General features: G+C 42.9%; 1 protein-coding gene across 4 annotated transcripts in view; it reads right to left on the reverse strand.

The window, feature by feature from the left end:
• Window positions 1-8610: 8610 nt before the first annotated feature.
• The window catches only part of RAB30 (RAB30, member RAS oncogene family), a 40984-nt gene continuing 34615 nt past the window's right edge, over window positions 8611-14979 (reverse strand). For all 4 annotated transcript variants that reach the window (XM_069015836.1, XM_069015857.1, XM_069015866.1 and 1 more), the window contains 2 exons: window positions 11019-11202; window positions 8611-8886 (listed from right to left, as the gene is read on the reverse strand). In XM_069015836.1, the coding sequence (XP_068871937.1) occupies window positions 8636-8886; window positions 11019-11202 (435 nt within the window). In that variant the 3' untranslated portion in view covers window positions 8611-8635. The remainder of the gene's footprint in view (window positions 8887-11018; window positions 11203-14979) is intronic.

The following is a 14979-nucleotide window of genomic DNA, read 5'->3' on the forward strand; positions in this document are numbered from 1 at the left end:
GGTCAAAGAATAAAAGACAACCGAAGCATCCAACCATCATCCAACATTTATCCTACACAAACCCAGCAGCTTGCTAGGACAAGAGTTCAACCTGCCACAGGTTTGCAAGGTCAGTGAGTGGATGGTGCCTCTGTCAAAGGCCACCCTCTAGTGCCCGATGCTGGCATTTCTTTGGCATTTCAAACCTCTACAATTTCTCCTGCTTTGAATATTTTTTTTTCTAGTACAAAGGGACATTGCTCCCATGGGCACCAGCTCTACATCTGCTCTTCTTGTGAGGTCTCAGTGCTGTGAGAGCCTCGGTATTCTCAGCCCAAGCAGCAAATCCTTAGCACCCATTCATTTGCTGGTCTAATATCAAATCATGTCAGTTGAAGGCCTCGTATTTAAGGCAACTTTGCTTTGCAGTCCAAATAAAAAAAAAAAAACCAAAAAAACAAACACTTTAAACACCAAGTGGAAAGGATTAAACATTTATTTACATACAGATACACATGTAAGCAATTTCTAAGTATAAAAAGGACATTACAAATAAACATGAAGCATCATACATTCATCATCCTGGTCCATCCAAAACACATTCCTTTCTCAAGCCCACTGTACCAAACTTGACCACAAGAACTTAAAGAAGAGACAAGCCAAATGCTTCTGACAGTGAATGATTCACAGTTTGGTGATTTTCTAACACCTATACCGTCCCCAAAGACAGCACTACCCCAGTAACGAGATCAATGGTCTGACCAGCTGTAGTGCATTTTTTCCACTGAAATGGTTGTGCTTGATCAACAAAAACCACATCCTCTCCTCATCCTTCTGGCCACATGTCTAGGAATCAGAGTTCTTGCTAAAATTCTGTACATTGTGCTAAATTCACAATTGTTGGGGAAAAGACAACAGACTTTTGTGGGGAAAAACTCCAACACAGGAAATTCCTTTAATGCTGTGACTTCCCTGGCATGGAAATCACAAACAAAATGCTGCTGTTAGGGCTTAAGCAGATTTTTAAACTACAATTCAAACTATAGTTGATGGTATAAAACATACTTTGTTCACACTGTAAAAGAAATTACGTGCTTCAATGTTGATTTGATAGTAATCAAAGCTGAGGGTAATTCAGGTTTTCTCCTGAGGAAAGGAAGATGCCTTTGTAGCATCTCTAAAAATTATCATAGCTTTCAGGAAAGAGGAAATGTTTTAGATTCAAAAGTCTAAAGGTAATGCAGAGCACGACAAACTTGTCAGTTAGATAACATTACAAAGGGAAACAAGCCAGTAAACATAAAATCAAAATGCCTACTCAAAGTATTAATGAATTCAAATGAGAACTGGGTGAGTCTTTCTGTATAGATCAAAGGCAGTTTGAAAAAAAATTTCATGATCTGCAAATTCACAGAACAGCCAAATATGTGCAGCAGAACAGAGTGAAGTGGAAATAAAAGAGCAGAAAGAGCCTTGTCCTATATTGACAGCTGAGTGACTGCAGCTGCTCCAGTCTCAGGGTTTTGGGTTTTTTTTCCTTTTGTAAACAGCTGTGGAGAATAAAATGGATGTGACATATCTGCAGTGCATCTTATTATGCTAAAAACTATGGCATATTTTAAACTACTTCCCTAATATCCAGAGATATACTTGTCACTCCAAATCAGCATAGTAACAAGCACTGGGCTTGCTCCATACTCTCATTAGAGGGCCTTTTCTCCACTAAAATGTTGGCTTCAGAAGTTAGTTTTTCCCCCTTCAGTGCTGGCTGTGTGTGAGGATGAATAGTAACCCTTTCTTCCCAACAGTCTGCAAGAGCTGAGGCAATGGTAGTGCCTGAAATCATAGCAGCTCTCTCCACCATAGACCAGGTATTTTATTCCCCCTCTATTAAAATTTAAAAATGGCATTCCCTCTCCTCTGCTTGCCCTTCTGTAAAGACTCAGCTGCTGGGACACTGCAGGACACTACATTTACTACATCTCTGTGCCAGCGACGCAACCCCGGCCCTCGGAGACACTCACAGCACCACCCAGTGACAGCTCCTCCTCCACACTGCCCCCAAGTCTCACTGGACGGAGAGCAGCACCCACCTACTCACTGGAGAGCAACTCATTTGCACCGAACTCCCATCAGACCTTAATGTCTGAATCTGTTGTATTGGTCCTGTAAGAAGGGAAGTATTCTTTACAGGGTGTCCTGGCTGGAAAGGACTTACTGAGTTAGTAAGAAGCTTGAGGTGGCACAGAAGATGAGCCTCTGATGCTCTTCTTTCTAACTAAAGCAGGAGTCAGATCCAGTGGTTCATGCAATCAGATCATCCCTCCACAGTGCTTGAGGCATGAACAGTAACTAGAGAAGAGCAGATTCATCAATGAGAGGTATTAGAGGAATCAAGCTTTGAAAAGTGCCAAGGTTTGCATTCATATGACACCAGACACTCCCGAGCCCTTGACTGCTGCCCATGAAAGCATAAGAATACTTTTAACATCCCCTCTGCCCCAGGGAACCATGCACAGCTAAAACCATGACTGACACAGGTTTTGGCCATGCCATTTTTTGCCTGAGGACCAGGCATTCAGAAAACGCTCACCAGGGACACTACCACAGTGTACTCACGAATGTGCAGGTCCTTGAGAATGTTATCCCAAGATAAGCAGAAGTGGAAAAAGCAAAGGTGCAAATGTAAAGCTGGCATCTGTTTTTGAGTAATATTGTAGCACTAATCAGAGCTAAAATTATCGAGCTTACTGGAAAAGGATAACTGGTTCAAAAAATGTGGTCACATCCACCAAGTCCTAATTGCAAGTCATTAATGTGAAAAGAGAGACAATGTCCAAGTATTGTTAACCCAGCTCTTGTTCATCCAGACAGATAAGCTGAGCTGTTGACCCTGTCTGTGCTCTTAAAACCAGTCTAATTTTTCACTGACAATGTTTACAGTCAAAATTACACTCATTGCCATCTCATTTTCTGCTCTGTCTGGGTTATCTTCCCCCCGTTATTCCATTGACTGTATTTGAAGGAGCAAGCTTTAGAGATGAGGGTTTTTTTCTGGATATGTGGCTCCCACTCGGAAAGAAACAAACACCTGTGACTCACATGGCATAGTTTTTACTTCTGGTTTAAGTTACATCTCGCTTACATGAGGGGGAAGGTTGTGATGGCATCTGTGAGTGATGACAGCTGGTGCTCTATCCCAGCTGGATATGGTTTAGTACAGCAAAGGTGACTTTGGGTCAGGTGAGTGAAGTGGTGATCAGAGGGGTAAGTCAGAGCAAGGCAGCGTGCTGCTTTGGGAGCCCTGCATCATGGTGAGGATGACTACCCTGCTGTCTGCTTTCATAGCCAAGCTAAATCCTGAACTGAGGCAGATGTGAGATCAGTAACATTTATGGTACATTTAGCTACTGCTCAAGTGGATGATTGCATTTTAAAGACATCACCAGTTCCAGTTGAGGCTGCTCTGCTTAGGATGCACTACTTGCTTATAAGAAATCAAGCTATTGTTTTCCCACCATTCATCATCATAAGACAAGACTGTCCTTCAAAATGATGATCCTTTGCTGCTTGCCAACAGCAGCTACAATTATTACCCACAGCAACAAGAAGACAGAACTGATGCAAGGAAAAAGGGTGATGTCAAACCCCAAGTTTGTTGAGATAACAAAGTTTATAAAAAGAGGAAGAAAAGATTTTGATTTAACTGGGTTTTCACTACTAGAACTGATTAGTTATTTCCTTTGGCTCTTCTGGTGAGCCCTTATGTACAGAGACATTTTAAAAAGGATGAAGAGTTTCCATAATTGCTCACTGGGAACTCACAAAGTATCCTCTAGAAACACCTTTTTCTAACTGAATTAACTCAAAAAGGACTTTGTTGGTAGGAGCCAAACACATGAGGATATTGGGTGCTTTGACTCTAAAAGTAAAAGGATGCAGAATTTCTGACTAAATTTCAAAGCAAACCCTTATGAAAGCCCAGAGCAATCAATATCGAATCCATAGATGCAATTTTAAAGGAGGATGGTATGGAGAAAATCCTGAGCATGTGGAACTATCACTTTACTTGCATTTTCTACTCCAGAGGGTCATCTTTCCCTTGCACAAAGGGCTGCAGCATTCATTCTGCCCCACAGCCAGGAGAGGATTTCTGTGACAGTGTCTCTAGCCATATCCGACCCCGATGGCACCACAGGTGCCCAAAGGGCAGCATATCCTGCATGTTTGCTCAGCCTATGTTAATAGCTAGAGAATTTCACCTATTTTCCAACTGAATTCAGCCTCTGCCTGCAGGAATCATGCCAGCTCAACATTTCAGCCTGATTTACATACAGTCCTTCATACTGAAAAGAGAAGACAAGTGGAAAAGCAGCTGAACAAACAGTGGTCCTTAGGGATAACAAACAAGGCAAAACCCAGTGGATTTGACTCTAACTAATTGCATCCCTTGTCAGCAAAAGCTCTGGAAAGCCTGTTGTCCCATGTGCGTGCCCCCACCGTGCTTCTGCATCACTAACTTTGACTTTCCCTCTTTTCAAATCACTGTCTCCTGTGTCAGCCTCAGTCTGCTGCTGTTATTACTGGTGCTGAAGGAATTCGATAGCCATTAACTGCTAAACCCAGACTAGCGGGAGCCAACTGTTACCAATACAGCCATTTCCAAAAAATCACAAACAGCACCAGCAGGCTGACAGATTTTAAGGGCTGTTTCACGTGCTCCACAGCAAAGAACAAAGTATTGCCTGACAATTTGTCATGTGTGGTTTTCATTAAATAATGATCACAGGGCCATTTAGCATTCAGCACAAACACATATCTGCACGCTCAAGCAGCTTACCTGGAGGTCAAATCAAGACTTCAGGGTTCCAGGTAGGAAGAGGCACCCAGCACACTCTTTGATTACAGAGCTCCTAATTTCACTTTTTCCATCTTATTTCTTTGACCTGAAGATTTTTTTTTATTTGAGTTTTTTTCCCTTTCATGGGGGAACACAAATATGGACAGAAGGGAGTCATGGCTTGTCTCAGCAAACTCTCAGTGTCAACACCCAATGCAAAACTTCACAGCAAGTACTTCACACCCAGTGATCTGAAGCACTGAATGTTTGGTGGTTTACTCAAGATCAGCCTGACTGAATCAGTGACTCCCACTGGAAATCAGAGTTTAGACCATCCAGTTTTCAGAGATGCTCTTACTAATCTCTGCAAACAGGCTTGCTAGATTAAGCAAACATCTGCTGATCATCCAGTATTGGCTTCTGCTTGGACATAATCATTGTGCTAAAAATGTCAAGAAAGGGCCTCATTACAGGACTACAACAAAAATTAACATTCAGCCAGAAATAAGATTACTCCATGGCTGTGAATATATCACCCTCAAAACATTCAAATCCAGCAACCACACTAAAAGCTTGGCTCCCATGATAGTAGAGAACATTCCCAGTCAAATTTGGCCCCATTATATCAATTCTGCATGGGTTTTTGATACTTTATCCAGCAAGCATCACAAGGCTTTTACTGACAGCTCTCTCAAAAATCTATCAAAGTGTTTAGTTGGAGAGCTGATTATCACATAATTGGAATTTGTACTTATTTTATGTCCTTTTATTTTTCAAGACTCTGCAGTTGATAAAGTTCTTCTTCCAGCTGGGAAGCCTTCAGCAGTGGATCAGACTGTAGAAGAGAAGATAAGCCCTCAGTGCTACACAGAAAGTTTGGCTGTATGCACTACAGAGATATTCAGAGGTGTACAAAACTACAGCTTTGGTTTATGACCTTGTAAAAATTGCTGCACATACCACCATTGTTTCCTTTCAACTTTTTAAGTCTCCACAGAATAAACACTGAAAGAAATCAGTTCAAATTTGACTGGAGAAGCCAGGTAATTCACTTGAACATCAGCCCAACCACAGCACTCCACCCCACCACAAAAGCACATCACTGTCTGGAGTCCTTACACAGAGATTCCCTAGCAATAAAAAGAACCAATGCTTTGAGGTTGCTAGTAGGCAGCTAGTCTCCAAAATAGTCACCTACAGATTAGGAAAGCACTGGGAAAAGATTTAGGCTTCTAGAAATCTCAAAGTAAACATCCAAGAAAATAGTTAGCAGTTTCTGCTATTTGACCAGCTCAGTTTGTTCAGTCATGTTAATGCATCAGAGTTCCACTTCCAGAAGTGATGCAAGGAGCACTTTAAAATGCATTTATACTAGTACACTTGGCAGGGATGAAGAAATACCTGCCCAGCTTTGATCTTTTTGGAAACCAGGCTGAGTAACCCATGGGTTTTTTATTGGGCAGTCTCCTTCCTCCCTGATTAAGCTGATCAAAGAGCCCTGCCCTATTTGTTATCAATTATATGCTGACAGGTCCAGCATCGGGGAGTAGGGGCTACTACAAATTAAATACATGTGGTATTGATTTTTAACTTGAGTGCTACCTGCCATGGAACACCCTGAGCCCAGCTCTAGAGAACTACCTAAGAGCTGTGTAGAAACAGCTGTCTTGCAGTTGGGTGCTCCTCACAAGCTCAAATTAAGCTGCATTTGGTGATTTAGGGAATGCTCAAGAAGATACTGCTCTTCAGCACAGGCTGTATCACATGGTCCAGCACAGCAGAAGCCACCAAGTCCCACACATTTCCAAATCCTCCAGATTACAACATGAGCAGAGACTGAAAAGAACCAGAGCAGAGCAGCAGCTGACATGTTCCCCAACTTCTCACACTTACAGAAGCTCTTTGCTAAATGTTACCTAAATGACAAACTTCATACCACAACTTCTACATCTTCCTTTTACCACTAGTCATGAAAATGACCTAAAAATAGCAAGAAAATATTAAAAATGGCCATATGACAAACCAATCCCCCCTCTCTCTGACACAGTCAACTCCCCGTTACATATCAAAGGCACAACATGATACAGCCCAAAGAAATCTTTCCAGGAAACAAAAAAAGCATTTCAAAATGCCTCTTTTTTTCAATTGCTATTTTTTTTCAAGATGTACTTACTGGCAGCTTTTTATGTCAATATAAAAGCTCTGTTATAATCTTCAGTAAAAGCCAAATAATATTAAATTGATTAAACTGCAGCATATCATAGCCATGTAACTGCCAGGAGAGATTTATCCAGATTAGCTAAACTGAACTCAAACTCCTAAATATAATTGTTTATGTGCACATTCACTATCTTCTGATTTCGCTTCCATGCCAACGTGTAAATTTGCAATGCGTTGTATGGCACTAGAGGTGGAGTAACATCACAAACTCCAGGGTGCTTCCATTTCAGGGGTTCTGTAGGAAGAAGTTGCCTAAACAGTTACATGTACCAGAGTTTGGGATTAAGGGTGCAAGCATCAGGTAAATAGAATGACTCTACAGCCCTGAACCTAAAAGCTACCCTAGCAGAGAGACTAGATGCCAAGAAGAGACCTTCAAGAGCATCTTTGAGAGCAGTTCCACAAGGTGAGAGCTGGATGGGTCAGACATGGAATAACACCACTTGCAACCCAGTGCTATTCCCACTTACCGTCAAACCCTCTGCAGATTTGTACTCCTGCCTGTCAACAAGAGCTGTATCTACAAGCTTTGTTTTTCAGCTGGGCACATTGCAGATTGCCAGTTCACACTGTGCTTCCTTTGAACCCTTATACACAATCCAGGCACGCACAAGACTTTGGTCATGTCTGGTGCACTTTTGCCAAGTCCACCAATAATCTTTCCCAAGGCTAACTTTTTACATCAGGACATGACTAAGTAGAGGAGGAGTGGTTAATTAATTTATTTATTTTTATTTCTGGAAAGTCTTTTCATCCTTTGTTGGATATCAAAGAAGCACACAGTCCTTTCCCACTATGTTCAGGCCTAGAAAAAGAGGTAATGAGATTTTTTTTATTTTTATGAACAATGGTAATTAGTGTTTTTTCCTAACCAGTCTAAGTTACACATTCAGAAGACAGTAATGTGGTAAGACTACATTTGGCCTATGGAATATTTGCTGAACTGCTAGCACCAAAGGGAGCAACTGAGCTGTATCCATGTCTTCTTCAATCTTGAAAATGTTGCTATCTGCAACTTTTTTTTGTTTATTCCACGTCCATGAAAGTGCCGGTAGATGAGAGACATAACACAATTTCAAACACCAGAGTCCTCCATGAGGACGCAGGGGCAGACGTTATGTACACGTCCTAAGAGCTTGCTCGCTGACAGCCCAGGAGATTGCCAGTGTAGTCCAAAGTCAGTGTCCATTGTTGCGTTTTTTCTTACTTTGTTTTACTTTAAAAAGGATCAAAACACATTGTTCTGCAAGAGAGATTTTGATCTCTTCAGTATCTTCAAGAAAGGCTGGTCTACTCTCCCCCAGAAGGAAACAAAACAGCTCCTGTTCTGCATTACGTGAAACACTTGTGCAACTCTTCCTTTTCTGACCTGCTCCACAGACTGCAAGAAAAATGAAATTTAAACCCTGTTGTATTCTGCTACATTGCCATGCAGCTGGAGCCATCAGCCTGCCATGTTTCCAGGACTGTAACCTGACTCTGAGTAAACCAAATGGGTCAGATTGGCAGGAATTCCTTCAAGTAGATAAATCCCAGCATAGAAAAAAAAAAAATCCACTTGGCCCATGGCAGAAGGGGCAATCACATGCCAGCTCTTTAATTAAAATTACAGCAAGTCAAGTAGCTGATACTTTTCCCCTCTCCTGGTAAGGGGGATGAGACATTGTTCACAAGGGTGTTCTGTCGTGCCTCGCTGATCAACCGGCAGGCCAAGTCCAGGAAGAGTTTTTCCACATTATCCGATTCTTTTGCTGACGTTTCCAGATAGTACATGTCCTGTGCTTCAGAAAACTCTGCAGCTCTTTGCTGGGAGACTTCCCTCTTATCAGCTAAATCAATCTTATTACCTGCATTGATAAAATATTTTAGAAAAGGAGTTAATTTGATTTCAAAACCAAGAGAAACTGAGATCTATAAAGAATAAATAAGAGTTTGGTTCAATATATGTATGGACAGTGGTTTGGATATGAAACTCCCAGTGCTTGCTTTCCCCTCCAAATAATGGATTCCCTGAAACACCCAAGTCCACTTAATATAAGCTCATTTAATGAAATATGCCCTGTGAGCATCCAAGTCAGTTTGCTTTAATTTAGCACCAGTGCATCTGTTTGCTGCTATCAACCAACATTAAAGGATTTCCATTCTAACATCTATTGAAAATTCTCCTGTGCTTGCTCTGAGGAGCACTTAAAATGTCAATTATAGCATATGAGACACTAAATGTGATATTCATCATGTTGTTACAAGCTTTTAAAAAAGCCTGGCATGGAAGGAAGCTTCCCTACTTCAATATTCCTGTATAGGATTCGGCTGTGCAGGCTGGAAGATGGATGGGCTTGGAGGGCACTTGCACAGCAAGGTGGGGTGAGAAACCCAACCCTTTGGTTCAGAGAGATCTGTTTAGCAGAGAGTTGATTAAAGCTTCAAGCAAGCATCTGATATGATTATGCCCTATTGCTGGCCACTTAACTTCAAACGTGGTGTTTCTGCCATAAATTAATCTCACAGCAAAGGTAACAGACCAGGACCTGCAATAACAGGCAGCTCTGCCTCCAGACTTAGCAGGCTCAGGAGGAAACATCTCCTGGCCCCACTCCTACCAGCAATTTTGTGAGAGCTCATGGGAAAAGGTGGTGTTTCCACTGGCAAGCCTTGTCTCATTGCCTTCCCCTCATCCAAGAGGGATCCAAGATGTCCTTCTTTCCCAGTAAAGCAGTGTCTTGGACCCACTGCATACACTAAAGTTACCTTTCTAAACAGACTATCACTCAACAGAAGTGATTTATGGGTGTCACCATCTTTGAAGCGTGCGTTATGACTAAAATATGATTTATATGTTGTGCTGTAGATGCTAGCAATTAGCTTAATGTTCACTGAAAAATTTAATGTACATTTGTTAGTCACTTATTAATTATTTGTACTAATTTGTATTAATCATTGTACCCAGGCCATACTCAAGGAGTATGAGTTTCTTGTATGGAAGCTCTATAAAACCCACAGCTCACTTGAAGTAGCACTGGGGCATATAAAACTCAAAAGATTTTTTTTTTTAAATACACTTTTAGACACTTCTTACAATGACCTAGATTTTTTCATTTAAATAGCAAACTATTAAAGGTCACACTGTAGCAGGAAACTTCTTAGCTTTCCCCAAGTTATTTTTCCACTGTTCTTTATATATTCTTGGACCTTTAAAAGGCAAGTCCCAAGTATCAGATGCTGAAAGCAGAGCATGGAAAAGCACTGGTAGGCAAAATAACCTTCCCCTTCCTTGTAGCAGACAGATGGCCTGAGGTCTGTTTTGCCTTGAGTTGAAGCTCTACAGATTAATATAACATTCAGTTATTTATTTTTAGTTTCCCTAAAACCCATGCAAGAACATCCAGTTTTCCAGCTCTGCCCCACCTGTGAATGCTATGATCCACACAACCATCATGTCCTGATGTGGTTCACAGATCCTTACCACTTAAGCCAAGACTGGTTGTCCCATACCTATGGGCTACAGCAACCTGCAGACATCACCAGCTCGAGCAGACCCTCACATATTTGTAGAGATCTGATCCTGGAGTCACAAGGGGAATTGCTCTATTCTTAGCTCAGTGGTAGCTGCACCATCTACACTTCAGTCCTTTATGGAGCCAACGGGTGGTCCCATCCCCCTCTGCAGGCAGTAGCCTTAGACCCAAAACAGGACCACACTTTAAGAAGTGGCCGTGGCATCCTGAACACCACTATCAGCATCCTGGGGTTATTTGCAGAAGGAATGGTCCAAGCACTGCGTTCAAGGCCATACACTGTGCCCACTGCAGTTACAAGCAGTTGGCAACAAGATCCAGCACACCAGGTCCAAGCATCCTGCACCACCAGGGGACAGATGCCAGGTTTTCCTCCTGCTAACATCTCCACCTGCCCCCCATCCCAGGCACGCACAGCTCGCCCCTCGCACAGCTCCTGGTGGTGAGGGCCAGCGGTGGCTTACCCACGAGCACAGTGATGACCTTGTTGCTGGCATACTGCTCGATTTCCCGCAGCCACTCGGGCAGGCACCGGAAGGACTCCTCGCAGGTGATGTCATAGGTCAGGATCAGCGCGTTGGCGCTGCGATAGTAACTCTGCGTGATGGACCGGAACCGCTCCTGGCCTGCCGTGTCCCAGATCTGCAGCTTTTGCCATAGCAAGGAAGGGCAGCAAAAGGCAAAAGAAGAAGTTAGTTACATTTTTTTTATTTGATAGCAGCACCATTTTGACCTAAAAAAAATCCCCTTCAGGGCAAAACCCATCCTGGGAAAGCACTTAGCTCTTCTCCCTTCAGCTTCCCTTCCCCCAGCATTATTTGTTTCTGTTCCTGCACTTGTGGATTGAAATGCAAGGCACAAAGTCAGCTGGCACTGAGGCTGACGGCCCTGGATGCTGCAGGTCTGTCAGCTTCCATGCAACTTCTAGCCTCTCCCTCTGCAGAGGGCAGAACTGCCAGCCTGGAGGGGCTAGAGGGAGAAAGTCACTTTTCCCACCCCTAAAGTCCAACAACAGCAGCTTCCATTCCCAAGAAGGAATAGGAATGCCTCTCCTTTAGCCCACAGATCTCGTTACAGTTATCCAGAGACAATGCAGTGATGGGTGGAAAGCACAGGACTGAACAAGGAGCTCAGCTGAAGGCTTATCTAAGGTTGGTAACACATTTTCTCTCTACAACTTCAGCCATCTCATCCAGCTGCTCACTGTTTGCCTTCCCAGCACATAGAATTGGCTGACATGTCCTTAACTACATCAAAGAATCCTAAAATGGTTTGGGTTTCAGCCCCCCAGCCATGGGCAGGACACATTCCACTAGACCAGGTTGTTCAAAGCCTCATCCAGCCTGGCCTTGAACACTTCCAGGGATGGGGCATCCACAGCTTCTCTGGACAGCCTGTTCCTTTATCTCACCACCATCAAAGAACTCATGAAGGTTTGCCAAACCCTCTGGATCCACAAAGACAACATACATTTCCCAATACAAACTAGACTTATACTGGTTTTATATTTTGACCATCTGATAGTTTTTGGTGGGTCACCAAAACCTCAATTCTTCAAAAAGGAAGTCCAAGAAACAAACACGCGTGATTAATATAATTTCAAGATAAAAGATTATTTCTCTGCTTCAGCTTTTATTTTTTTAAAGAACCTCTCCCTGGAATTAAATATGTGGAAGGATGATTTCTAGCCAAAATCCTGTGTACTTTGGAAAGAAAAAGGTAAAGTATTTAAGATTTTTTCCATATATTCAGCAGCCTGTACAGAGAAAAACTTATTCTTGCCCAGTTCCAAAGCTGAGCTACGCCAGCCAATCATCATAAATATGTTAGTTTGAAACGAGAGCTCTCAGTAGCAGCTTTTAGATGTGGGGTAAAATTTTGAAAAAAAAAGCCCACTTTTTTTTTGCAGAGAAAGTAATTGTGGTGGCTCACAGCTCCTGGGCACCTTTGTGCTTTTAATCTCTTGGCATAGTTGTACTCAAATGGCTGAATCTGGCATCTGTAAAGTGACACACAAACCTGTAAGTGAAATTACTTGCACATGAAAACCAGATAATGAATGAGTCCTCCTTAAAACAAAACCAGCCTCCAAACTCTGGCAGATGGAAAGATACAGATAATTCTGTTGTTACTCAGCTGTTTCCCGGGAAAAACATTTAATCACTGTCTACTGGCTAACTCCAGCCTATATATGTTCTGCCTTTACTGACATGACCTCTAAATTGATAAAAATTTGATGTGAATTTGTTCTTCTATTGCTTTAATCTAAGACATTGAAAGCAGAAGAGATTGTGCTGGGGAGAGCAGACATGAGTCCACCTGTGAGCTGGGTGCAGAACACAGGGAAGAGCCCCCAGCCTTACAGTCACTGATAAACTCTTCCTGCACACAAAATACACATCTCACACTTTCCCTCACTGGTCATTTCTGTCAAATAAAATATTTCACAGCACTTATTTTATTTGTACAATATTTTTTCCCCAGAATAAGCAAAGACAGTGTCTGACTCAGCCTGAAGAAAATCTAGATGTTTATTTTTCTTGGTGTCAGCCGATGCTTCCTGCCCTCCCAACACTTGCACACACATTTAGCTTTCCACTAATGAGATCACTGGTCCATAGAGCACAGCCCTCTGCTTGCAGCACTGAAGGTGCTTAGCTTTGACCAGCACAGTAACTGCTATCTGCTTTGCTTCAATTTGTGGGCCCTCTTGGTACAAGTACTGCACACATTTCTTGGAGTTTATTAGAAGATGCCAGGCAGATCAAAATCCCCCACAACTGCACAGTGCTCTCAGCTCATTGGGCAGTCAGCTTTGGTAGCTGCTCATATCTGGCAGAGCTGGCACACAGCTTTCATACTAGGAAGTTCCTCTCCACCGACTGTATAATGCTATTTTGAAAGCTGGAAAGTATTTTTCCCCAGAAATCCATAATTTATTTTCAAGTCTGAAAACTTTTTTGGTAAACAGCTCTGCTCCCTCATTCTGGATCACAGCAGACATGCAAGGGAGGCTGCCCAGAACAGAGGCAAGAGTCATGGCTTGGGCAGTGCTAAATAAGCTGACAGCCAGAGCAGCTCTGCTCTCTGACTCCTTTCTGTTTTTCCCCTCTCATTAAATGTTTATTCTCACAAGCACTGCTTACTCAAAAAGTTTCATCTACAAGACCACTGAAAGAAATCTGTTTGCCTTCCAGACTCCAGAAGGCTCATTCCAGTGCCCAGATGTATCATACTAAGCTCCTATCAAGTCTTGGTCATTGAAACTGAGCTCCAGCAACTCCAATTTACAGCACTGGCAGGGGCAGGAGAGGGACTTTCGGAACCCAGTATTGGCCATGCAAACTATAGCTGATACACCAGCTAGCACTTGCTGAGGCTCTATGACACACAATCCTGCCCCAAGGTGATTCAGAGAGGACACTTGTGCATTGATCAGACATTTGCAGGGCAGCAGGGACTTTTCATGTAGCTTGTAGAGCTTCCCTGAACCATCCATGCCCCTGAGACAGCCCACACTGGCACAACTACTGCCAATATTCTCTGAAGAACTCTGCACTCCCAGTCCAGATTAGTCTTAAAACAGGATTATATCACAGGAGCAACACTTCAAACACAGACAAATCCTTAGGGCAAGTTCACCAGTACAAACTCCAGACCTCATGTACAAGTGATGTTCTTAAGGCTCCAGCCAGATGCTTGAAAAGGAGAGATACCTGAAGTAGATGGGATTCATGTCCCCCAGGACTTCTTTTCTCCCTCTAATGATCAGGACAGTCTTGAGACTGCTGGTTTAAACTGTGTTTATAAGGGAAAAGAATGAATTCCACCTCCAGTGCAGTGATTAAGCCGTTTACCAGCTCAGATCCTCTGAGCTGCTTTACTGGAGCTGGGTTTGACTGAGAGAAACATCTCTGCGGTCTATGAGCTTGGGACAAGCAGCATTCATGTCCTGGCCAGCCCTGCTAATCACAACCACCAAGCTGAACACCAGCACTGCAGGGGCTACACATGATCTTCACTGCTTCCCTGCCTGCTGCTCTGGCCCACCTGCACAGCCATGTGCTGAGTATCAACTTGGTCTTTACCCAGTAAAGGATTTCTACATCTTGTCCTTCACCTCCTCAGGTGAGAAGGTCTCCTGGTGACACACCACCACTTCCCATAGGTTTGTAAGCTCCTCATTCAGCAGAGTGGCAGCTTGCTGACATGACCATGGCTCTTAAAATATGTCCTAAACTTAGCAACACAACACCCCATTTTCTTCTTAAAAACCCTCTGTGGTGCTGTAGTACAGGTTAAAAAAACCCCAGGGCTGAAAAACTGTCCAAGGGCACTGTTTCCATCCCATTACTTACACAAGCCTAAAAAACAGGTCTCAATGGCACACCCAGCCACTGTCACACTGGTGCCACTCTCACATTG

Source organism: Aphelocoma coerulescens, chromosome 1 (assembly GCF_041296385.1).
Source record: "Aphelocoma coerulescens isolate FSJ_1873_10779 chromosome 1, UR_Acoe_1.0, whole genome shotgun sequence".
In the NCBI taxonomy this organism is placed as follows: Eukaryota; Metazoa; Chordata; class Aves; order Passeriformes; family Corvidae; genus Aphelocoma; species Aphelocoma coerulescens.